This window comes from Paramormyrops kingsleyae, chromosome 10, assembly GCF_048594095.1.
Source record: "Paramormyrops kingsleyae isolate MSU_618 chromosome 10, PKINGS_0.4, whole genome shotgun sequence".
Taxonomy (NCBI): domain Eukaryota; kingdom Metazoa; phylum Chordata; class Actinopteri; order Osteoglossiformes; family Mormyridae; genus Paramormyrops; species Paramormyrops kingsleyae.
In genome coordinates, this window is record NC_132806.1 from 22,842,969 (window position 1) to 22,867,743 (window position 24,775).

Consider the following 24,775-nt stretch of genomic DNA (forward strand, 5'->3'; position numbering starts at 1 on the left):
AGAGTAGATTCACCGCAGAAAAAATGGGGCTTGACTAAAGGTTCTGACAAGTTGCCTCAGCCTGACACAGCAGTTGCTATGGAGACCCTCTCCCTGGGAGAGCCGTTGGCCCCAAGGATGTTGACGGGCATCAGCAAGAAGCCAATTGCAGTTTCCTGGTACTGAGGAGGCGGGAGGAGAATTCACACACGAGATAACAATGTAAAAAAAAACCTTAGAGACATGAATTATGAAATGTGAAGGAAAAATGGGAGGAATTATTAAAGGAGTAGCTTGATTCTCAAAATAGATTTTTCTTGTCTTCAACGTCAGACAAGTGTGGTGCTGGTGTCAAACTGGCTTTCGTTTTGATCATGGCCTCCTTTTTGTACCACAGTAAGAGGCTTTAATGATTCACTGGGGGCCACTGGGGGCCACTGGGGGGGTGTCTGTTGACTGGAACGACCAGCTGGGAGGTGATTTGGCACCATCCACAGGAACCCCAGAACCAGAGGTGGGGTTGCAAAAGGGAAACTCACTTGGACGCCTGAACCTCATTCAGGAGCCTAATACAATTACAAGTAATCAAAGTACCACAGTCACATAAAACTGCTTGGGGTTTATATTAGGAGCTGATTCTCCTGGGTGGACTGGTCTGTAATGCGTTGGGAGTGTCGAGGCTTTCTGCTCCAAGCACTCGTCCACCGAGAAGCTCATGATTCCCTTTAGCCGCTGCCACAGATTTTGGTTCCCCAGCGCTTTCTCAGTCTGTCAGTCAGTCAGCCTGTCAGTCAGCCTGTCAGTCAGCCTGTCAGTCAGCCTGTCAGTCAGTCTGTCTGTCCGCAATGCCATCAATACCAGGGATCTGCCTTGGCATTTTGTATTAAATGGCAAAAAGGCAGGACAAAGATTAACCTTTTGATATCTTAAAGGTTACCTGGCATCATGTTACGGTTTGTTGCATGGACTAAAGCTGCAAAAAAAATTTTTTTTTAAATCACAGCCTAGCCTAGTCTATTTAGCAAATGCAGTAATTTTAAGGAGGGATCGCCAGAGCAGAGCAAATATTGCGTAGTGTTGCCAAAACACAGTCATCATTGCACAAACCGGTAATCACAAAAAAGGGAGGGAAAAAAAACCACAGCGAATAACTGATTAACGGAGGGAAAAAAGACATACAACACACTACACAGAAAGGTCTACAAAGAAGCCTGCGAGCGTCAGAATAAAAAAACATGGCAGAGAAAGCTGCTGTGTTCACTGACACACAAACCCTCTCTGGAATACACTTAACAAGGCTGGGGGGGGGTTCTGCCACAAAGCAAGCGACGCAGTAACTAACGAGCTTCAAACGAGCGCCGTGATTCAGTCGCATATAAACTTAAGCAGATCCCCCACCCTCGGCGGCCTGTGATCTCGGATCAAAGCTCGGCTCGGCGAGGAAGAGCTCCTGATGTCATGGGATGCGCTCGTCTGCCTCGGGCCGACCTGAGACCCGCGCCGCGGAGGGTAACTGGGGCCGGCGTTGAAAGGGTGCAGGCCGAATAACTGTGCCGTGGAGTTAACGCACCTCCCTGTCCGCCTGTGCCGAATGCAGCAGCCAGACAGCACAGCATGCAAGCACAGCTCTATAGAGCATCCTCACTAACTAACAAGCCGTTATATTAACCCTATGTTGGTGGTGGCCAATGCTGAGTGGATGCAGAGAAGAGAGTAGCAGCCATATTATACAAGGAGGGGCAGCATGGTGGTGCAGTGGTTAGCACTGTTGCCTCACCCCTCTGGGATCTGGGTTCGAGTCTCCACCATGGGTCCATGTATGTGGAGCATGTTCTCCCTGTGCTGTTGTGGGGCTTCCTCTGGGTACTCTGCTTCCCTCCCCCCAGTCCAAAAACATGCTGAGGCTAATTTTGGCTACCAAACAGCCTATAGCTATGCCTGTGTGAGTGAATGCTCAGTGTGCCCTGCAATGGGCTGGTACCCCATCCTGGGTTGTTCCTTGCCTTGTGCCCATGGCTCCAGACCCCCACCCCCCACCTCCATGATCCTGAATAGGACAAGAAAATGAATGGATGGATGGATTGTACTAGGAAAATCCTTTATCTGGGTTTCTGTTCAATCACAGCAACCATCATTACTCTCCTTGTGTATCAAATCTAGGAAAATCCACAGTTACTCATAAAGCTTTTGTGCCAAATATACACTTGATTCTCAGGTCAGATCTGATAGCATCAGCTTTTTCCCCAAGTAACAACCTACATCTTTCTTTCCCTTTAACATAGTTCTATCGGCACAGAGAAACGGACCCTTCGGTGAGGCCCACAAGGGACTTTTATTTTCTCGTGGACCCCCCCCCCCCTCACATTGATTGATGCTGATAGACTGTAACGGTGGCATGAAACAGTGGAGGGGCGCCCCACAGGAACAGCAATATGGCAGAGGAAAGGGCAATATATCCACATGTGATTGGGGGGGGGTTAGCCAAGTGTGTTACGCACTGGCTAGAGCCACAGATTTCTCTGGGAAGCTGCGGGTTCCAATCCCTCAATGGATCTTCACCCTTCACTTCAATTAGTCCATTACAAACCCAGCTACACGTACTACAAAAACCATATGGAGATTCAAAAAAAACGAAGGCACTTCAACCGGGAAGTTAATAATAACCGTATTCATTACTCAACCTAAAAATGCAGGCGAAAGAAAAATGAGTCGGACAAGAGGTCGAAATATCCCGACGCGTGCCAGAAGGCCATCGCATCTCAGAGGCGAATTTCTGTCAGACGCCGTCAGATGAGCTGAAGCAACATGACGAGACTGTACTCTCTCATACCGTCAAAACTGTTTGGTTTAGACGGCACAGGATGTTGCTGCGCTGTTCCATTTTAACAGCACCATATGCATAGTTTATACGACCATGAATTATTACTCTTTGCCTGATAGAGATGGAATTACTATCATTCATTATTTGCTCTCTTGTCGGTGACATAATTTTCTCCACTCTGTGTTTGGTAAAAATCCTTGACGACCTTGTCCATGATTTCAGATGACGTTTTTTTTTTTTGCATTTAACCAGAAAAGAAAACTTCCCCCTTGGGACAGGCTTTCTCAAGATAAGTATTCTGGGACTGTGTGGCCAGACCACATTTCCTTACTGTTCTTCTCATAATATTAAAATAAATGCTGCACAGACTAATCAACTCAGCTGATGGATTTCCCACTTTGCCAAGCCATATAAATGACCCACTAAAAAAAAAAAACCACACACATCATCTCCCCATCGCTACTGTATTTCTGGAAGTTTGGACACAGCATTAATAAGGCTGGCAGCGTCTTGCTCCTTTCGGGACATTATATTCTCTCAGCCCTTGTTCTCTGAAAGCTTGAAATACAGACTTCCCTTGGTTTAAAAAATTTAGCATTTGGTTGCCTAGCAACACAGGCCTCAAAGGGACTCGGCTCTGGGTGCCAGGCAGCTGTCTGCGTCCTTTTAAGGAATGGGGAGAAAGACCAAGAGCGAGGGATGATGGGAAAGGGAGAAATTCCATTGATTGATTGCTCTTGTACGTATATTAAATATAATAAAAGGTGATAGCAAGTACAAGGCAGGAAATGAACCTTGTATGTCCAATCCAGTAACAAACAAAATTAATTCCACAATGAATGCCTTAGCTTTCTGAGGGCTCTGTGCTGCTATGATTTGATTGTTAATTTTAGAATAATAAAATTAATAATAAAAACAACAGGAATCCAGCAGCTAATGCTTCCTGAATCCCTAATAAACCTGCTTCATTGGAAGGGAGTCTGACTGAGACTGAGCAATGGCCGTCCCCATCTCAGTGTTTGAGTGGGTTACTGAGTTAGTACACGTGGGTAACTAGGCTTTGCGGAAGGCTAATGCTGAGGGGATGAAGAGGAGCTGATTTTTTGGTTTGTTTTCAGTGGATGTGTCTTCCTCCGGGCCCCTAATCGCAGGGACCCCTAATGGAGACAATGCTGGCTGATTTAATCCCTCCTATAGTAACTGCAGTCATGACTGCTGATGATGTAGCTTCTGTACTTCAGAAGGCAGATACTCCTCATCTTAAAGACTGTATGTCATTTTTACACATACTGTGTTTACTTAATATTTCGCCATTTAGCAAATGCTTTTTCCCAGGGTCAGCCCACCCCTGGAGCAATTGGGGTTAAGGGCCTGCTGGGATTTGAACCGACGACCTTCTGATCGCAGGCAGTCCTAACCCACACAGCCAGACGTCGCCCCAACAGCTTTGTTTGCCTGCTGTTGCGACCCAAAATCAAGCATTAGCTTATTTTGACACTTGCGTGTGTGTGAGCCAGGAGGGAACAAGGGACGACTTAATAGCTTCTGACGCCAAGATCAGCTATGACCTCTGAAGGGGGTTTTTCCAGAGATCCATGAAGAGTGTTCATGTGTCAGCCATGGCACTAAAACTGTCACACTGGACATTCCTCGGCTCCTTGAGAGTGTGCTTTTCATTACGTATCCATGCTTTGTTCCGCTAAACTTTTCCATATACATGTCAAATGACTACTGCTATGAAACCTTTCAGTCACATAAGAAATACTGATGGATTCCTCAACTAGAGCCTACAGAGTAAGAAATTCCACCCAAATCATCACTTAATTCTCTTTCAATTAAAAGTTTTCAGCCCTTAAAATCGTAACATACATCTCTGTTGAGCTTTAAAGGTAACGATAAACTTGCAACTCTGAAAGCTAACATTTCAAAGCTACAGTATAAATGACATGCACCAGATAAAGCCATTTTTGAGAGTTATATTTAACTTTCCTATTTCTCTTGGTATAACAAAACATACATAAAAAAAACAGGTGAAGGGGAGCAGGGAGAATGATATAAACAGCCTCCAGCCCTGTGTCTATTCTAGATGTTTAAATTGTCATAAAAATAGATAGCAGTCATCCAAAGAACCGGCTTAGTTTACACCAGAATCATCCTCAAATCAGCAGCATGTAGGAAGCAGTTGCGTATTGGGGACCTAATTGTTGAATTCTTACCTTGGTGGAGCTGCTGAGCCTCCGTGACCCTCACAGCCCATAATCATACAGCTGACACGTTAAGAAAGGAAGCGAAAGGAACCCCCCCCCCCCATCACATAAGCAGACAAAGGCCCCTCAGATTTAAAAATTATGCATTAATAGTGAAATAGCAACTTTGAGTACCAGGCATGATAATCAAACCAAAACCACACACACACTTGTATTCTTACCTTTATGGGGACCATCCATTCATTTCTATTGGGAAAAACCCTAATCCCAACAATGATAATCTTAACCCCGACCCAGCCCTAACCTTAACCATAAGTAGCCAAACGAAATACAAGTCATTTGGCATGTTTAATTGTTTGAGTGCAGTCACAGATCTTGATACAATTGAGTTTCCCCTTCTAGAGTCTGAAAAAAATAGGGCGGGGGTTCGAGGCTGATTTGGTCCCTACTAATGTCGAAACCAATATGACATACACACAAGGCTATGAAAATACAGCTTCAGTTTGCAAAAAAAAAATGAATCCTTTCCATTTTTCCTTCACTCTTTAACACAACCATCAGTCGTTTATTTCTGTTCCCTTAAGGAACTATCAGGTGAGATGTGCGTGGACATATCATAGGCTTTGCTCTTCAGTCACCCCTGACTATTGACCCATGTTTATCCCTAAACAGCCTACAGTTACTTCCCAGACTAGGCCTTCTGACAGACTTCAGATAATTGACCTAAAAGCATGACATTGGGTAGTGCTGAATCAAGGATGGATTTTGTGTTCCTTCAGGCTTTCATCTATAGCTTGTTCTCTCTTCTCTTCACATCCCACCAGGTAATTAGGTCTTCTGTGAACTGGCAGCTATTGTATGATGCAAAGGATCTAGGTTCTCAGTCCTGCTGGCTATTAGAAGATCAATCATCTTCAGGTTTGTAAAGAGTTTTTTTTTTTTTCCACACCAGTGATTTTTCGAAGCACCACAGTTCACAAAACAAAGTCTAATTGCACCACGGTGTTTCTGGGGAAAACAATTGTAGAGCTCATTAACATTTAATTTGATTAAGTGATGTTCCCACCCACAGCAACACTCTGGACCACTGCAACAACAATGAAGCAGAAAAATAACATTGCTGCCACCAGAGGTAGGGAAGGCTTGCAGTTAGGAGTGAATGGATGTTACATCTGAATCATCTGATGGACCATGTCTAGCCTAGCCAGCTGAAGAGGACACATCATGCTTTTTATCTGCGACTTAGAAGCGCGTCCGGTTTGGTGGATCTGGCTTCCTCCTGGACCCCGAAGGGGCTAACAGAGAGAAGTCCCAGAGATATGTTAGATCTTTAGGGCTTTGCTTTCTTATAGTTAAGTCATTTGTTTTGGGGATATAATTCAGCATAAGTTCTGACAAGAAGTCACCTCTGCCCAATTTTACATGTAATTTTATGTATTGTTGTACTTCTCAGTAAAAGGGTAAAACCGTTAAAAAGGTGTGCCTAGGATAGTAGTGACTGGACTGCTGGGATAGATGCTGTATCAGTGCCACCCAGAATGGGTGGGTGGGTTATGAAAATGTATGGATAGACTGACATAGCAACTGATAAACTCAACCTCTGATGAGGACCCGGAAATATTGTGCCTTTTAGATGAAGGAGCTCCAGGTGAAGAAGATAAGACATTAATATGTAATTGATTTGGATTTATTGGAGACTACCTGCTCTTGGCTGGTCGGAGGTCTGGTTCTCCTCTCTCTCCTGCATCAGCCTGCGTGTGGACCAGTCCAAAGTGTTTTCCTCATTAGGAACAGATCCGGGGGACTTTGTGTCTGTAAGTAGATAAAAGCGAGTCACCATTTTTGTACATTGAATACAAAAGCATTTGTCATCATTAAGTACTGCAGACTTCAGTCTCAACTCCCTTACTAACCAGACTCAGGTTCCATCTTCTGTAGATTTTGTAATTTAATCTCCATGCTACATAGCTCTGCTAAGTCTCCAGTTAAGTAACTAAATAAGGTTTTATGATCCCATGTGATTACTTAGAGTCTCTGAGAGGATCTCTGGGAGATCCTGATCGCCCATTTCCTACAAGATGTAACTGGTCTTCCTTGGTGTTTTTAACCTTCATTTTAAGACCACGAACATCAGTTTGTTTCTCTTCCAACCCATGTAAATCTCCATCCCATTAATGGCAGATGTTTCCTCTTCATATTCTAAGGAACGAGTCTTCCTGCTGAGGTCTGTGTGTAGTAGATTGCCTGTCCCTGTAAACTTGCCTGTTCAACACCCCCAAAATACGCCACATTGTGGGAAAGCCTTCACATTTTGTACTGCATAGAAGTTACTCGCCCATTGGCGGGTCTTTTAAAAATATCAGTCAGTCTGCACCGTAGGGCTGCAGTGATAAATAAACCACAGCTTTTGTTGGGTGTTCAAGCTGCCTGGTTTTGCTGAGCTCACATATCTGATTCAGAATCCAAGCATCAGCTCATTCCCAATTAGAAGACCTTAATGAGTTATGCAGAGAACTTCTCCCCCATGTTCCTCTGATGCTGGAGCCTGATGGTCCATTTCATCTATTGTCCCACTGCTTGGGGAACTTCCGCTTCATAAAAAAACTTCACACCTTACTTGCGGATATAGATAAGGAAATTATACCCACAGTGCACTGACATAGCTGTCTGTATAGGCCCTCTCTCAGTCTCCTGTGCCAGTAAACCACGATTCAGCTTCCCCATTTGCCGATTTCAAGGCATTTTTATCCAGAAACATTGTATTCTGAAGCACCACTTGAAAGGGCCAAGGAATTATTTTAAATTTTCCCAGCACTGGGTTCATTTTAGGGATTTGGATGCTCTCTGGAATAGTACAAAAAAAAAACCCTGGTAAATCACTTTCTGCTATACAAAAAAAAAAACACGTGTGATGCAAATTAAAATCATGTTAACCTATTGAGTGATTCATTGATCTTGTGTTTTTCTATGTCGTCTTAATTTAGTTTCAATCGTTAACGCTCTTTATTAGCCCATCTGTCTGAAACAGCAGCACTATTTTCACATCCTTCCTGTCAAGTGCTCTGAGGATGACAGCAAGACTCCCACTACGAAACAGCATCAGCACACTCACACTGGGGCTATAATTAGCACTACTGGTTTTCTGTTTTCTCACAAGTGCCTTATCTTATACTAAAGGCCAGTATATTTTTCTTTTTCCCATTTTCTTCCATCGCATAGCTATATAAGGACAAACCTAGATGTTCAGCAGTCAATGGAAAAATAAACCAAAAAGCAATACAAAGCAAGATAAGGCCACCAACTGACAAGGAATGAGATAACGATTAACAAAATAAGGTGTTTTCTTAAGCTTAGTAAATGATAATATGATGCCAGAGGGATTTGCTACCCACAGATTTCTCCACGATGGAAAAGGCCTTGCATCTTTTCCCTTACGTAAATTTTTCCTATATACAACATGAACCTCAAAAATAAATTGAATTTTATTGGAAACCACAAACAATAAGAGTCCTAGAAAAACACCTCAAACAGTATTGTCATTATCTCTACAAACTGTCATTAACTACAAACCTATCAATCAATTAAAAAAAAAAAACCCAAGAAGTCAAAAATGGCCTTGCACATTCTTTATATCTTGAATGGTCTCCATGGAAACCTGGCCCAAGCTAATCATGGGAAAGGGGAATTTTTGTCCCAGCTGAATGGGGATAGGCCAAGGAGGAAAAACCAGCCCTTCATTTGCATCGTAAACTAATCAGATCCAAAAATAGCTTCCACGGGCTGACAGCCGCCTCATTAGCATGTCCGTGTGCGGATCCCTTTTTAAAATGAGCGGTTCGTTAATAGGGTGGTGCAAGAGCCGGGTGATGCGAATGGTGAGAAGTATTCATCCATGAACTGCTTGGCACAAATGTCACGCTGCATCCAGGTGCCTTATTCTTATCGACATGATAAAGATGGAAATATTTTTACGTGAGAAAACTATTAATACTTGGACCAATGTATTCCTGAGAATACTCATTCCTCACCTCTGCTGGTACTCATCACTTTATTTAATTATTTATCCTTAGCCAGTAGACACTATATTTGCATATTTGCACCACCCTTTCATGCTGCTGTGTTATTTGCTATAAGGATCGTACGACAAAGCACTCTTGACTTGACTGCTATCGAGAAGACCTGATCATGAACGCTACCTGGAACCGCTACGGAACGATGAGACAACCGGCAATTAGATGAAGCAGTTGCTCATGGGAGTCATACCTACACAAAAATGTTCTGAGGGCAGAACAAATTATAATTATAATGTCTTGATTCCACTTCCTCTGCAGTCTGATTGGTTATCTCTCTGAACCAATCATTTTTTGTTCTGCGCTCAGGACATTTTTGTGTCGGTAAACTCCCACGAGTGAAGCAGTTAGCTGAAGGGGATTCAGGAGAACAACATCACTGAGCAGACGCTGTGTTTAGATTAACTGGAGCTCCCTCCAACTGCAGAAATATGCAACGCGAGGGAGCAGTTTTTGGTCAACAGGCAATTTCTCACTAAGCTACCAAGGGGGACGTGTTGAGTCAGCATCATGGCCTCATGGGTGCCATCTCTCCATGACAGCAGACAGAGCAGTTATTAGTTTTGTTCAGGCCATGTCTGTTTTTGTTGGTGCTTTGCACTGATCTGGCTGTAAAGGCATAAACTCACAATCTGTTTATGATGACACATTCCTGACCTATTTCCAAGTGTGTGGACTGTATAATGTCCCGATACCTGTTAGAGTAAGCAACCAACCGCACTGCTATATCAAAAAACCTTCTGCAGTACACAGACACGCACGACGAGTACAAGAGTGAATCTCAAACACACGACACTTACAAATATTACTAACACACCCTCAGAGTCATACACCTGCACCCAACACAATGCTAATGCGCAAACTTGAAAACGGCTAGCATCACACATAGATAAATGTACGTGCAACCACTCTGCCCTCTGCCCTGGGGCTCAAAAGCCTGGGTGGGCACCTCCCCCTATACTACAGAGCCATTTATCTGGCAGCAAGGCAGACAGGGTGAGTCTGGGGCGTCTCACTGCGGCTTGAGGCCGCCGGTCTAAGTGCTACAGCATCAATAAGCTCATTCAAGTTCCGGTGGCTCTGTTGCGACAAGCGTGTGACTTTGCGATTTTGCGTGGGCCCTAATTATCTACTGGTTCAAGAGCAGTAATATCAACAGAGCCAAAATAAGTCATCAGGGATTGAGTGAGTCATCACTGAGTATGAATGAGATCCCAAGCATAACTCCAATCTCATTTTCACATCTTTTCTGTCCAATATCAACAGAATTTATGATGACCATAATAAGGCCAACTTTATCATATTATATATATATATATACACCGATTTAATGCAATGCAACCGATTTCATGAGCCACAAATGAGAAGTAGTGCTTAAACAGTATAAAACTACAACTTTCCCTTCTGTTGATAAAAGGCGCAGCCATCTCAGATTCTGAACTCGGGATCCTCTGTGCTACTCCTATGTTTCGGATCTCTGAGAAATGGGAGTGCGCATGTTGTCACTTCTGGCTTCAAAACTCCGGAATCCGACTCGGAATACGAGTTCCGAGGGCAAATGGAACGCACCAGAACTGCCCGAAATGGGTTGACAGAGACATTTCATGGATTTTGAGTCATTCTGTGCTGCAGATGGGTTAATTGCGTTAAAAATTTTAATCAGATTAATCATGATGATGGATTAATCCGCGTTAACCCGTTAATTTTGACAGCCCTAATATATATATATATATAATATATATATATATTCTTTTTTCAAAGGTAATACATTTCTCATTTGAAAGACTAGTGAGAGGTACTGAAACAATTTATCCATTAAAACCATTTATTAGGCTCCATAGTGAAACAGACAAAAAGATGCATAAATGCCTTCCTATGCTAGGTAAAGAGTAAGCAAGGAATCTAAAAACATTTCAATAAATAGCAAAATTTGAAAATAAATAGTTGCAATATGCATTAAATCACTGCATTGGTCGTAACCCTGATGCAAAAATTCCAAACAAGTGGTCTGTCATCATTAATCGAAATGTCACGAGATGTAACGAAACAAAATCACTAAAACAAAATTATTATAATTCCTGATTTCTGGCTCTGTGCTCCATTTTTCCCTTCAGTGATCAGCAAGAAACTAGGAGTCATTAAAAAACAGTTGAAATGTTATCAAAACCCAGATGAGTTTCTTGTGTCCCAAAGGGTCCAATTAGACAGCACCGTAGCAGAACCCAACTCCAAAGTGCGGTGAGGGGAAGCACAAAATGAAAACACGGCCTGCATGTGCCTGTTAATATGACGTCCAAGGGATTTTATTCAGGATGTGTAATGCGTTCCTCATTTTTGAGGTTTTATGTTCATTGCATGTCATGGCTAGAGATTGTCAATAATGAAATACTCAATATCTCTTCGTGATTAAATAACTACATTCTTTGTGGTTTAAAAGCAGCATTATACATGATCATGCTCATGGAAGTCTTAGAGGCGCATTAAAAAAGGAAGAGAAGAAAGCAAGTGTTTTTTACGAAGCAGACAAATCAAATGTTAACAAGTTTTGGTGGAAATACTCCACAAAAAACAGCAGATATAATCTTATTATAGGCTAAATGAAAAAAGCTCTACTTTCCATTATCATTCTTCACCATCCCTATGCTGGTATACAGTGATTTTATCTATTTTACACACCTATTATGCAGCTGAACAAAACCAACCATAACGATCTGGCATGTTGATCATAATTCCAAACTGCATGCACTTATACATTACACAGCCATACATCACAAATATGTCAAGCACTGCATACTAAAAGACATATTATAGATTCTTCTAAATATAACAAACTGAAAAAAAAATCAGGGTGGCTTGGTGATTAGCACTGTTTCTGAGTCCAACCTCTGCTCAGAGCGTGTGGAGTTTGCATGGTCTCCCTGCGTCACACGCGTTTCTGCTCAGAGCGTGTGGAGTTTGCATGGTCTCCCTGCGTCACACGCGTTTCTGCTCAGAGCGTGTGGAGTTTGCATGGTCTCCCTGCGTCACACGCGTTTCTGCTCAGAGCGTGTGGAGTTTGCATGGTCTCCCTGCGTCACACGCGTTTCTGCTCAGAGCGTGTGGAGTTTGCATGGTCTCTCTGCGTCACACGCGTTTCTGCTCAGAGCGTGTGGAGTTTGCATGGTCTCTCTGCGTCACACGTGTTTCTGCTCAGAGCGTGTGGAGTTTGCATGGTCTCTCTGCGTCACACGCGTTTCTGCTCAGAGCGTGTGGAGTTTGCATGGTCTCTCTGCGTCACACGCGTTTCTGCTCAGAGCGTGTGGAGTTTACATGGTCTCCCTGCGTCACACGCGTTTCTGCTCAGAGCGTGTGGAGTTTACATGGTCTCCCTGCGTCACACGCGTTTCTGCTCAGAGCGTGTGGAGTTTGCATGGTCTCCCTGCGTCACACGCGTTTCTGCTCAGAGCGTGTGGAGTTTGCATGGTCTCCCTGCGTCACACGCGTTTCTGCTCAGAGCGTGTGGAGTTTGCATGGTCTCCCTGCGTCACACGCTTTCTGCTCAGAGCGTGTGGAGTTTGCATGGTCTCCCTGCGTCACACGCGTCTCTGCTCAGAGCGTGTGGAGTTTGCATGGTCTCCCTGCGTCACACGCGTCTCTGCTCAGAGCGTGTGGAGTTTGCATGGTCTCTCTGCGTCACACGCGTCTCTGCTCAGAGCGTGTGGAGTTTGCATGGTCTCTCTGCGTCACACGCGTCTCTGCTCAGAGCGTGTGGAGTTTGCATGGTCTCTCTGCGTCACACGCGTCTCTGCTCAGAGCGTGTGGAGTTTGCATGGTCTCTCTGCGTCACACGCGTCTCTGCTCAGAGCGTGTGGAGTTTGCATGGTCTCTCTGCGTCACACGCGTTTCTGCTCAGAGCGTGTGGAGTTTGCATGGTCTCCCTGCATCACATGCGTTTCTGACCACAGTCCAAAGGCATGCACACTACCATCTCTAAATTAGGTAATGCTTTACATTAACTGCACCTTCATTCATAATGCATTCATAGAACATTCATAAGCAACATCCTGGCTGGCATCTTTTGCCGGTTGTTTTAAATGAACACATACATGATATATATATATATATATATGTCTGCCTGTGCAGTTAGAGTTTGTGATACAGGTGACGCAAGTCAGATGGGTGTGGCGCTTTCCATTCCAGCTGAGGTTGTATTTAATTAACCTTCCTGACAGAATGAATTGCACAATTCAAATAGCATTTATCCAAACCTCCCAGCTGAGGAATATTTTCCATCATAAGTCAAAATAATGTCATCTTACAATGGTGGAGGAATAAAAGCGTTTCAAAAAATATTTTCAGCCATTAAATAATACAGCAGACATCCATTAAGCACTGATCATTTTAATAATTATGCTTAGATGTTAGAAGAGTAGCTTATAAATCATGCATAAATCTGTTTTTTCCTTATGAATTGTATCTGGTTAAGTTTTTAATGTTTGGCAAACTGGATTCTATTATCACTGCTACTGAGCTATTGTGGGCTCTTTAGTGGAATATAAATCATACAGTTCATTTACTCAGCAGCAATGTCCATTACGTGGCTGAAAATGAATGTCACCGCATGATGCTAACCTTTGTCCCAGTACGGCATAACCGAGGGATAAAGCCCCAGTTTTGTTTAGAAGCCAGAAGCATAAATACCAGTTATGAAAAGTCAGTGTTTAACCTCTAACATTCTGATAGGGCGTGAAAGCACAGACATGACAGCCCCAAATCATGTTAATCGAATGACGAGAATACTGGACTAATCCATAATGATGCACGGCCAGAGAAGGCCAGTTAAGGCAAGCAGTTTTCAGGAAATTACACTTATGCTATAACAACATTAAGTGTTAGCTTGACTAATGCCCCTTATTCTGCAGTCAGCTTCCATCCTCTATGTCAGATTCTCAAACTGTTTTACCGAGGACACTTCTGTTCTGCACCAGTGATTATGAATGTTGACGGATGAGCTCTTGGCTTCCTAATAATATCCAATATTTCATTGTGGGACTGTCACAATCAGATAATAGGAGTGAATGGAGATCCGTTCCCATATTCAATGGGTTCAAGGCTGACACGCCGATCAAAGGGACGTCAAATAGAAAAGGTGAGAACAGGAAGTTTGAAGGATGAGGGGTGGTGGGTGGGGGCTTGTGATAAGGTACATGAAATCAAGATCGTAGCCCTGGAGTCAGCTTTGGGGGAGAGGACATTGTAACCACATCTGGATATTGGGGGGGAACAGCACCTCTACTTGTATGAGCCAATATCATTGCCTGGGAAAAGGAACTGAAGGGTGTTTGGGATGGTGAGGGCTGTGAGTGTGAGGTTCAGGGTGATGTGGGCTGTGAGTGTGAGGTTCAGGGTGATGTGGGCTGTGAGTGTGAGGTTCAGGGTGATGTGGGCTACGAGTGTGAGGTTCAGGGTGATGTGGGCTACGAGTGTGAGGTTCAGGGGTGATGTGGGCTACGAGTGTGAGGTTCAGGGGTGATGTGGGCTGCGAGTGTGAGGTTCAGGGGTGATGTGGGCTGCGAGTGTGAGGTTCAGGGTGATGTGGGCAGAGAGTGAGAAGTTCAGGGTGATGTGGGCAGAGAGTGAGAAGTTCAAGGTGATGTGGGCTGTGAGTGTGATATTCAGGGTGATGTGGGCTGTGAGTGTGATGTTCAAGGTGATGTGGGTTGTGAGTGTGATGTTCAGGGGTGATGTGGGCGGAGAGTGTGAGGTTCAGGGGTGATGTGGGCTGTGAGTGTGAGGTTCAGGGGTGATGTGGGCTGTGAATGTGATGTTCAGGGGTGATGTGGGCGGAGAGTGTGAGGTTCAGGGGTGATGTGGGCTGTGAGTGTGAGGTTCAGGGGTGATGTGCTGGCAGCCATGTCGGGTGTTGGGTGAACGATTAGGGAAACGGCATCGGAGCATAAACCTATGAAACAGGACAGACGCCAAGCGATCACTGCTGGTACCACACGTCCTGAATAAACGCACTCACCACGGAACCAAAGTGCTTCCAATCCTCGCGGATTCATTTCGTATGTTGGCAACATACAAACAGTCTGCACCAGTAAGTCAATGGGTGGGGTCATTTTAAATTAAATCTTACCTGCACTGATATTCCAGAAACATCTGGAAAATATTCTGCTGGTAAGTCATCTGTTCAAATTTATGAGTATCCAGACAAACGTTAACTGCATTCCATTAAATGAAAATTTTATATAATACCAAAATCCTCAAGTCAGATGTGTTGTTTACTTTTGATAAATCATTTTAAACTAAAACCTGCCATACATAATTCTGTCTCTATTAGACAATACCAAATCTATACACCCCAACTACAACGTAATTAAGAGGACATCCCCATTGCATGCTTACGTAAAGCACTGGTACATCACAACATGTGATAATTACACACAAAATCCAAAAAGCAGGAACCGGGCATACTTCTGCATTATTATTATGATTATTATTATTATTATTATTATTATTATTATGTTGTTGTATTTTGCACATTCGTGCAAGTAGTATGTGGCACTACTCAATTATAATATACAGTTACTAACAGTAGTAATAGTAGTATTGTCAGTGGACATTTTTTTCGTGCACATTATCCCACACATGGTGTGGAGTAGATTCTCCACATGTATGACGGCACATTTCTAACGAGGACGACAGGATTTGGAAACATTTCAACAGTTGCACCCTGCGAATTACCGGGAGTCACGTTTATACCACAGTGCATTGTTGTAGGCGTCGGTGGATTTCCCACCACTTTATTCGAATGCAAGAAAACGTACATCCATCGAAATACAGATGCCTGGCATACCAAATCACGGGTAGGATTTAGTGTAGGTGACTAGCCGGTTTCAAAAATGAGTCCGGGAGAAAATAAATCAAAAGAAACGCACCTGTTACATGTAAATGCTGTGCGAGCCAGGTGACAGCTACGAGCCCCGCTCCAAGGCAGCAGAGCCGGCGGAACTGCCGCCGTCTTTTGGTCCTCAGCACCGCCTTCATCATTCAGCCCCTCGCTTCAGAACATGTCGGTAACGGCGGAGAAAGTGTCTTTCCTTTATTTAGATTAAGACTTTTTACAGCCCTTTTGGCAGATGCACCGCGGAATCATTTATCAGTGCATCGTTTCGCACTCAGCCAGCATCCCTCCTTTGCGTTCCCTTGTTCCGCTCAGGGTCGGCGCTGCATCCCAGGCTCATCCATACCCCTACAACTGGTTTTGGACTGGGGAAAAGGAGAGAGGCACCTAGGATAGGCGCATTTTGGGGTAGGACCAGCGGACAGGGTGGGCGAGAGAGCGAGAGAGGGGTGGGGTGTACTCACGCGCCGACTTAGACACCACAAAGCCAGTCTGCAACTATTCGATTCACTCCGCCTAACTCACTCCTCCCCCCCTTTCCCAATTCACTCCCGACAACTAACGTGACAAGAGAGCAATATTTGCAGAAAGCTGCATGTATAGTGCTGTAAATTAGCTACAAAGAACAAAAGAAAAAGACCAGCTATGTCTGCTCCATAAAAAAAATATGAACAAAGATAACTGAATTAGACTGGCATAGCAACTAAGCCGCTGGACCAAGGAATTATTCACAGTGCCTTAAACAGGCACGTCTCATCGGTGAAGATGGGGGACCGGAAAACTGGACCTAACCTTCGGTGCTATAGTCTATTCCCGCATCCTTCCACAAATCGCGTGGGTGATTAGAAGGAAATACCCAATATAACGTAATATGAAGAGAGCTGCAAAAAATGCACATGCAAATCATTAGGAAAAACGGCACGTTTAAAAATAATCACACTTTCAGCAAGAATTTAAATAGAATCCTAAACAAAAGAAAAAACGATTCAAAACCTCAGGAAGCCGAATATGTTAACCCATGCCGTTTCACCCGACCTACAAGATTAATCCATTTACACACATTCATAAATTCCATTAGGTGACATGACAGACACATTGAAAGAGGCTGCATTTGGACTGGCAGGTCAAGCGCGTCCAGTAGAGGGCGCTACTTACATTCAGCGGGAAAATGAAAATGACCCTTTCCTATCCGGATGAAAACAGGAAAGTGAGATTAGAAACCGCCGTCGCTTTGTAGAACAGGGGTGTCAAACTGCAGTCCTGGAGGGCCGGAGCCCTGTGTAGCTTAGTTCTTTCCCTGTTCCACCACAAATTATTCAGCTCAGCTGCTATGTGGTAATTAGCACAAGAAGTTGAATCAGGTGTGTTAAACGAGGGGAAACCCAAAAGTGTGCAGGGCTCCGGCCCCCCAGGACTGGAGTCTGACACCTGTGTTGTAGAATATGACATATGTAGACCAGTACACACGACTGCCCGTGTTAACTCAGGACCAGAAACGTATATTTTTTATGCACAGAAATTATACCGCTTAATCCCTAGATCAGATCTGGGTAGAAGAAACTCATTTGCGGTCCTTTTTTTTCTTTTCTTTTTTTTTTAAAAAAAAGGAACATGAAGTAAAGTTATGTTCAGATGCCAGGAATACTTGGGGGAAGATGGTGGCACAGGAGGTAGTGCTATCGTTCAGCAACTGGAAGGTTGCAGGTTCAATGAGCAAGACACTGAATCCCAAATTGCTCCCGGTGTGCAGGTTGGCTCCTTGCATAGCAGCCTCCACCACTGGTGTGTGAATGTGTGTGTGTGTGGATGGATGGATGTGAGGCATGTATTGTAAAGCGCTTTGAGTACTCGTAGGAGTAGAGAAGTGCTATATAAATGCAGTCCATTTACCATTTACTTGCAAATAAAACTGCAACTTCCATAACAAGAAAAAATAAATAAATCAAAACACATTGTCAGAAAAAATAGAATACAAATTTGCACCTTTGCTTGTCACTGGGGCTGTGCCCTGAAGGGTCTGCCAATTATACTATATAGCTGTAGGTAATTGTACCTGTTAAGGTATAGAAATGTACTATGAGGAACATTTTTGTACCATTAGGGGTACATTCCTCAGAGTCTATTTCTGTAGCTTAAAAGGTACAATTATCTACAGCTGTAGGGTACAATTGGCAGACCTTTGAGAGTACCACCCCAGTGACAAGCAAAAGTACAAATTGTTACTCTTTTTCTGACACTGTAAGTCTTTTTTTTTTTTTTTTTAAGAAAAAACAGACGTCAAAAAATTTAATGTCTTCCACTGTAGCTTTCATGGGACATGAAAATAATCATTACAAACGGCTCCTGCTAGCACCATGAAGCACAGATTTGGCCTACCATAGAAAATAATCTATATATGCTGTAGTTTGGCAGTATTGGTTTGGCAGCTTGTAAGATCGACACCCACAGACTCTCTTTTTTTGGAACTGCGATTTTTTTGCAAAATGCAATAAAAGTACAATAGACCTCCACCACCCCCTACAGAGAAGAAAAAAGGAAGCTGATTAGCTTCCTGCCTTATTAACATTGATGTCCGCCAATGGAATACTTACCGCTGATTCGAAGTCGCACAGGGTCCAGTGTTGGATTTTTTGTGATGCTGACATCTTGAGTTATTTTATTGGTTTGGTAAGACACAATTTAGTTTCGTCCTGTGTCAGAGAAAATGTTTCTCAGTGTTCATATTTTAACTTATGCTGTTTTTTAATAAAACAAGTTTTGTTAGAAAATTAAGGTGTCACTCCCTGCATCCTTTCTCCCTCGTTCTCTCCGTTGTTACTTGTTTAATTCTGCCTCTCATTACAGCCCTCGTGTGGATCACCCCAGGTGCCTCTTGTCTGCTCCCTCATCAGTGATGTATATAGTGCCTCCCTGTCTCAAGCTCCCCAGTCCAATCATTGATGTTGCTGCCTGCCTGCGCTCCTAGTTGCCCTGTGCCCTACCTACCTCATTTTGACCCCTCATGGTCCATTTCCTTTTGCCCTGCCTGTAATTTTCTTTAATAAAGCCCCTTTTGGTTCACCCCATGCCTGCCTTCATTTCTGTCCTTGCCTCTGAGGTGACATCATGTATTGTCTGTGACCTCACTGGATGTACATCAGGGAGATTCAAACACTCAAAGAAACACTGCAATTAAAAATAAGAATAAAATAAACAGTACTGAAAGTATCTATCCTTTTTGTGAAGTAGAAGTTGATATTCTATTTGACTTGTTACTTATTTACTTGTTATTTAATCTTGCCTCTCGTTACAGCCCTCGTGTGGGTCACCCCAGGTACCTCTCATTTGCTCCCTTGTCAGTCATGTATATAGTGCCTCCCTGTGTCAAGCTCCCCAGTCCAGTCATTGATGTTGCAGGATTGACACTCCAGCTGCCGGAAAAAACCTCACACTGGTCCATTTGGACTAGTGTGGTGCTGAGGTATCACCCACCATATGGCTGCACTCAGGTTCTCATCCCTGAGGTGGTTTGTTGTGTGGTGGGTGTGGTAACATATTGTAATCAGCACATGCTCCTTACCTTAGTCCGGATGAGCCACTAAAAGGTTAAAAGATGCCGTGGCCTCTTAATACAGGTAGGATATCAGTTTATTGTGTGATTTGATGTTTGAGTACTAACACTATGCACCACTGCAATGTGATTTTTACTATGTTGCTTTCCACAGAAAAATGTTCTCCCAGGATATGGCCCTACAACTTTAGGCAGCTGCATAGGGACATGACAGGCAAGCTGTGAGGGGCTCCCCGAGCTGGGAGGGGGCCCCCCCAAGCTGGGCCTATAACACAGCACACTGCAGCGACAAATCTGCTTTATTTGTGTATTCTGTTTTTCACAGTAAAGTGAAAAGAAAGGAATTGTGTTTATTAAATTCTCTTTGTTGAGATTATTAATTTAAACTTCAAACTAAAATAATGGTCATAATTTTTACCATGTCGGGTGGGGTGTATTTGTGGGCCCCATGGAGTTTTTTTGCCTAGGGCCCCCAGGTTCCCTAGAATAGCCACTGGTGTTACTAGTTGCATGGATAGTACTAGTCTACTATGCTACCTGCTACCCATCAAGTTCCTGGTCTAATTTTATGATAGCTGACCCTATCCGTGTAAGAAAGGCAGATGATTGTAATTTAATTCTCCAATGTCATTAGCATGTTGCCCCGCGCCACTGCCTAGCAGAATATAGAGAATTTGTGAAGAAATTGCATTGTACAGAATATTGTGTCTCATTTATGCATTTATAATACAGGAAGTTTCGAGATATTTCATTATGAAATTTAGCTGACCAAACCCAAGACGGAAACGGGTGTAACGTCTGGCCATTGGCTGGTATTCCAGTCCCTTAGATAGACGATAGACGGCCTATGCGAGGTCTCTCCCATTCATTAGGCCTCCTAAGTAATAAGGTAGAGAACACTAAATGTGGCGCATAAAAATCAACGGTCAATCATAATGCTGTGAGATCCTGACAAAGAGAATCTCGTACCATTTTGGAGCTCAATTTATTGAATGACTGGACCTTGCGATTCGCAACCAGCTACTAGCCAGGACACTGAGAGACAGCAATGTGAAAAACAGTAGGAATGAAAGACAGTAAAGATTAGCAGCAGCAGAAGTGATACCTGTAAGGAATGTAGCTCAATCAGACTCTCACCAGTCAAATTCCAATTAATGTATGCATGTGCACACAAAAACTGAATAATGAAAGAAGATACCCAAAGACCATCAGTGAAATGATTTAGGCTTTTAGCCTGTTTATTTCTTTTGTATTTTTTTTTACAAAAGGATAATTATTAAAACCAAGTTGCTGCTTTATAAATTTCGAGCAACAAGGAGCTCTGCTTAAAACAATAGCAAACTATGAATTTAAAGAGCTTGGCGCTAAGGTACAGCCACAGGCTTGCTGCGAACTTCATTCTGCCATGTTTGCAGCTTTGGCAGGTGGAAGCTAAATGCAAAATATTCACTGACGTAGCTCAACTGCGTAACAAAATAAAAATTTATCATTTCATCTGGATATAAACTGCTGGTACCAGGAAATCACAGTAAATCAAATTCTAGAAAATTAGGCTCAACATTTTCACAAAGAAAGTTTGTACAATATGAAAGTAATTAAATATTTTATAATTTACTTTGCATCCCTTTAAAAGCCTGTTAACAATCAAATATGCATTGCTCTCTGTTAGATGGTCTTCTTATGAAGGCTAAGGAAATACAGACCAGTGCTCATTGGCAGATGGACATGGAAATTAACCAGTGCCGGATCACATTGTATTTGTCCTCAGGCTAATGGTCTTATCTGACTTGCTGCCTTGCACCTCCCGATTCCCACAGGTCATGCCCTCTGTCGATCACATCTCCAAGGTCGTGATAAGTAACCGTATCCTGGGTGACAGGGTGACTCTCCTCGGCCAGCCTCCTGAGCCTGTAAGCTGGAGGGGTGGCCCTGGTCACAAGACTTGTGCTCCGTGTGGGTTTAGAGGTCACACATTTCTGCCACAGTCGAAAACAAGGGCCTATTATCTCAGTCTTCCTGGCATTTCTTAGGCTTTTTATCTTTTGTCCGGACAATCCCAGCAAGGCATGCAAAGTTACTTAATACTGAACTGACAAAAGTGCACCTTTCAGGCATTAAAACACACATTTTGGCTCATTCAATTTAGGACTCCTTCATAAGTATCAGTCACAGTTTCCTGAGGGTGAATTCGGTTGTCCATATTCCAGTGACACTTTTTGCGATAGACGGCTTCTAATTTTGAGCTGTTGTCCGACACCTGTGTCCTCAGAAACCACAGTCATGTGCAGCAGTATCAGTGCAGGCAGGAAATGAGGCTGCGTTTGCAAGATATGGGCAGCAGGTGGCGCAGTTTGAGCAGAGTAGAGGGTGAGCTTGGCACAAACACCCACAAAACCACGCACATATGACACAGCCACTTTCATTGATGTATTACACATATTTGTCATAACTTCATATATATTTGACATCAGATGTGAGGTCAGCAACTGCGTCTGGGCACAAGTGTTCACACTCACACGTGTGAACACACGAGGGAGTCCTGTGGAGCCTGTGTTCCAGTCACACTATCAGACCGATCGGACCAGCGCTGCCGCCACAGCCGTCCAGCGGTCTTCAGTGCATGAGTGGGGGGCACGGCTGGAGGGAGGGAGAGAGGAGGGGCCAATTAGCAGCCATTGTATCTCAACCAGCTGCTGCTCCAAGAGGATCTGGCTGTAGAACACTAGCAGACCTCCACTGGGGAGATCTCCACTGCGGGACCAGGAATCACTTGACCTACACTCCTGGGCCGTACATGATGTTATGCAAACTTCAGGAACAGAGGCTGCACCTCGGCTAGGAGGCTCGAGATCACATGACCTCCACAATAGTGCTGGATATGACGTTAGTGCAACACTGGGAATGGACGTCAATATTCTCATTTAAATCAACAGGAATGAATGTTAATATTTTAGGGAGGGAGATACACTAGTATTTATAAACACTAGTATTTATTTTAAATTTGCTATTTCAGTGAGAAATTCTAACCTCTAAGTATTATATTATGTAATATAAGTATTATATACTTATGAGAAATATCCATCTTCCTAATTATAAAGAAAGCTGGGTGCTGTCTATGCACATGCTCAGTCTACTGAGTCCTCTCCAGCATCACCACGTCCGGTCCCGCTGTGGAGATCACGTGCGTTCCAGCCCCACAGTGGAGGTTCTCTTTGTGGAGATCACGTGCGTTCCAGCCCCACAGTGGAGGTCCTCTTTGTGAAGATCGCCCAGTGTTCCGCAGCCAGACCCTTCTCTGCTACACTTGCTTGGGCCCCCATCTGCTCGAGGATCCAAGGCAGCTGACAGTAGACTGCGCTTGGTCATGCACGTCTGTGTGTTTGTGTGTGTGTCTGAATGCTCATTTCAGAAAGCCAGTGGGTGTGCGGGGTGCAGTAGGTGCTGTCAATGGAGGTGTGGGGGGCCCAATACAAGGGTGTGGGATTGGGTCCACACTCACCCTTTACCCCAGGGCTGCCCAATAGCACTAAATATCTGACTCATGGCACATAAAGAGATGGGGGGAGGGGGCAGAGTCTGTGGCACAAAACAGTGGGGGGGTAGTGGAGGGCTATCAGTGCTTGGTGGTTCTGCACAGCAGCTCCGTGACCTTGATGAGCCGGGCCACCGTGCTCTGGGACTCGTCGCGCAGCCGCTGGTTGTTCTCCCTGAGGGTTAGCACCTCCGCCTGCAGCTCTGCCTTGTCCTCCTTCTCCTGGCGGGGGGCAAGGTATGGAGGGGGGGTGTCCATGAGAATAGGTGCAGGAGGTTGTTAAAAGGGGAGGAGCCATGACTGGGGAGGAGGGTAAGGTGGACACGCACACACCAGAACCCCTGTGTCTCACGCACACACACAAGCTAAAGCACAGAAAGCCAAACAAACGGGCTTCCCTGCTTCTCATATTCTGGCCCGCAGAACATTTTAAGCGGTATAACTAAAAATACTGGCCTCCTGCTTTGGAAAACATTTCTGAGCCCTTTCATACAGATACGCACGTGCACAAGCACGTGCTTACACATGCGTACACTGGCAGGAGATGACATGGGGGACCCCTGAACACTAGTTTTTATCCAATCATTTTCATCATCTGACTGTGTTAGCAGAGTGACAGCCACTTTGTCCAATCAAAATGTATTAAAGTTGTTGCTCTATCAGAGGGGCAGGACCTTGTCCATGACAGCAGCAATGACATCAAAGTCACTCTTCCTGTGAGCCAACCTGTGCACTGTGCATTTACATCCCTTATGCTCATTCTTCCTTCCCTTTCTTCTGATTGGTGGCTGGGCTGAGATAGAAGGGGTGGCCATTAAACAGTCAGTCATGGATCTGCCCTGGAGCCATCTCATGTCTTCAAGACCAGAGAGCAAGATATTGTCTGAGATACATGTTAATGGTTTAGAGAAGTATATAATTGATTTGCGCTTGCTTCTCCTGATGTCTTGGGAGATGCTAGTTTGGCCAGGTCATCCATTAAAATAAAAGATTACATTTCCTGGCAGAAGTGAATAATCAGATCGACTGAAAACTGCAGATCCTGCTGGTCCCACATGAGTCGGGTTTAGAAGTCCTGAGCTCAACCGAACCTCGTTAAGACTCCCTGTTAAGGCAGAGAATCACATGCCTGGAAGCATGTAATCCGCTGTGCAGATGCACACAGACACGCACGGATACACACACACATACCAGCTATTTCATCATTAACACACATACTGCCAGGGTTAAAACTGAGCTCAAGGGGGTACAGAATGAAGTCTGAAAAGTTTGCCACGGTCCCCCTTTAATGGACGGATATGGATGAAGGCCAGTAAAGCCCCCTCTGGCTGTGGCTGCATCCCCTCCCCCCCTAATCTATCTGCTGCACTTTTCGCTTCGGTTTCCATGGCAAACTTCTCAACATTTAGAAAAGAGCATGTCAAAGGAGAAGAAAAATGACATTTAGGAAACAATACATCACAAGTGCTCGTGGAGCGGACTCGCGACAGTGTATCAGGACAGACTGCTGAGGTTCAAACGCCTGTCTTGCGTGAACAGTTTTAAAAGCCAAAATGAGCTGTTTCGAGATCAGTGACAGCTCATGTCGTTTTGAAAAAGGCTGTTTGGAAAGTTATGTAAAAGTTACATAAGGCTAAAAGGTCTGGCTCTGTTAATATTTGTATTTGGGACACTCTGTTATTTACATAATGTACTCTCTTTGGAGTCTGATTAATTGTAGGGCCTGTTTT

General features: G+C 44.0%; 2 protein-coding genes across 13 annotated transcripts in view; both read right to left on the reverse strand.

Moving 5' to 3' along the window:
• Positions 1-17,017, reverse strand: part of slc24a6a (solute carrier family 24 member 6a) — a 50,900-nt gene extending 33,883 nt beyond the window's left edge. Inside the window, exons 1-3 of one of the 3 annotated variants that reach the window (XM_023842946.2) lie at positions 16,756-17,012; positions 15,998-16,328; positions 6,709-6,819 (exon numbers count right to left, since the gene is read on the reverse strand). In XM_023842946.2, coding sequence (XP_023698714.1) covers positions 6,709-6,819; positions 15,998-16,109 — 223 coding nt within the window. In that variant the 5' untranslated portion in view covers positions 16,110-16,328; positions 16,756-17,012. Of the gene's footprint in view, positions 1-6,708; positions 6,820-15,997 lie in introns of all 3 variants that reach the window. The other 2 variants (XM_023842947.2, XM_023842945.2) reach the window with 2 other exon arrangements.
• A 3,708-nt stretch (positions 17,018-20,725) lies between these two features.
• Positions 20,726-24,775, reverse strand: part of LOC111859828 (signal-induced proliferation-associated protein 1) — a 40,847-nt gene continuing 36,797 nt past the window's right edge. For 7 of the 10 annotated variants that reach the window (XM_023842835.2, XM_023842834.2, XM_023842830.2 and 4 more), the window contains one exon: positions 20,726-23,267. In XM_023842835.2, the coding sequence (XP_023698603.2) occupies positions 23,127-23,267 (141 nt within the window). In that variant the 3' untranslated portion in view covers positions 20,726-23,126. The remainder of the gene's footprint in view (positions 23,268-24,775) is intronic. The other 3 variants (XM_023842838.2, XM_023842837.2, XM_023842836.2) reach the window with 2 other exon arrangements.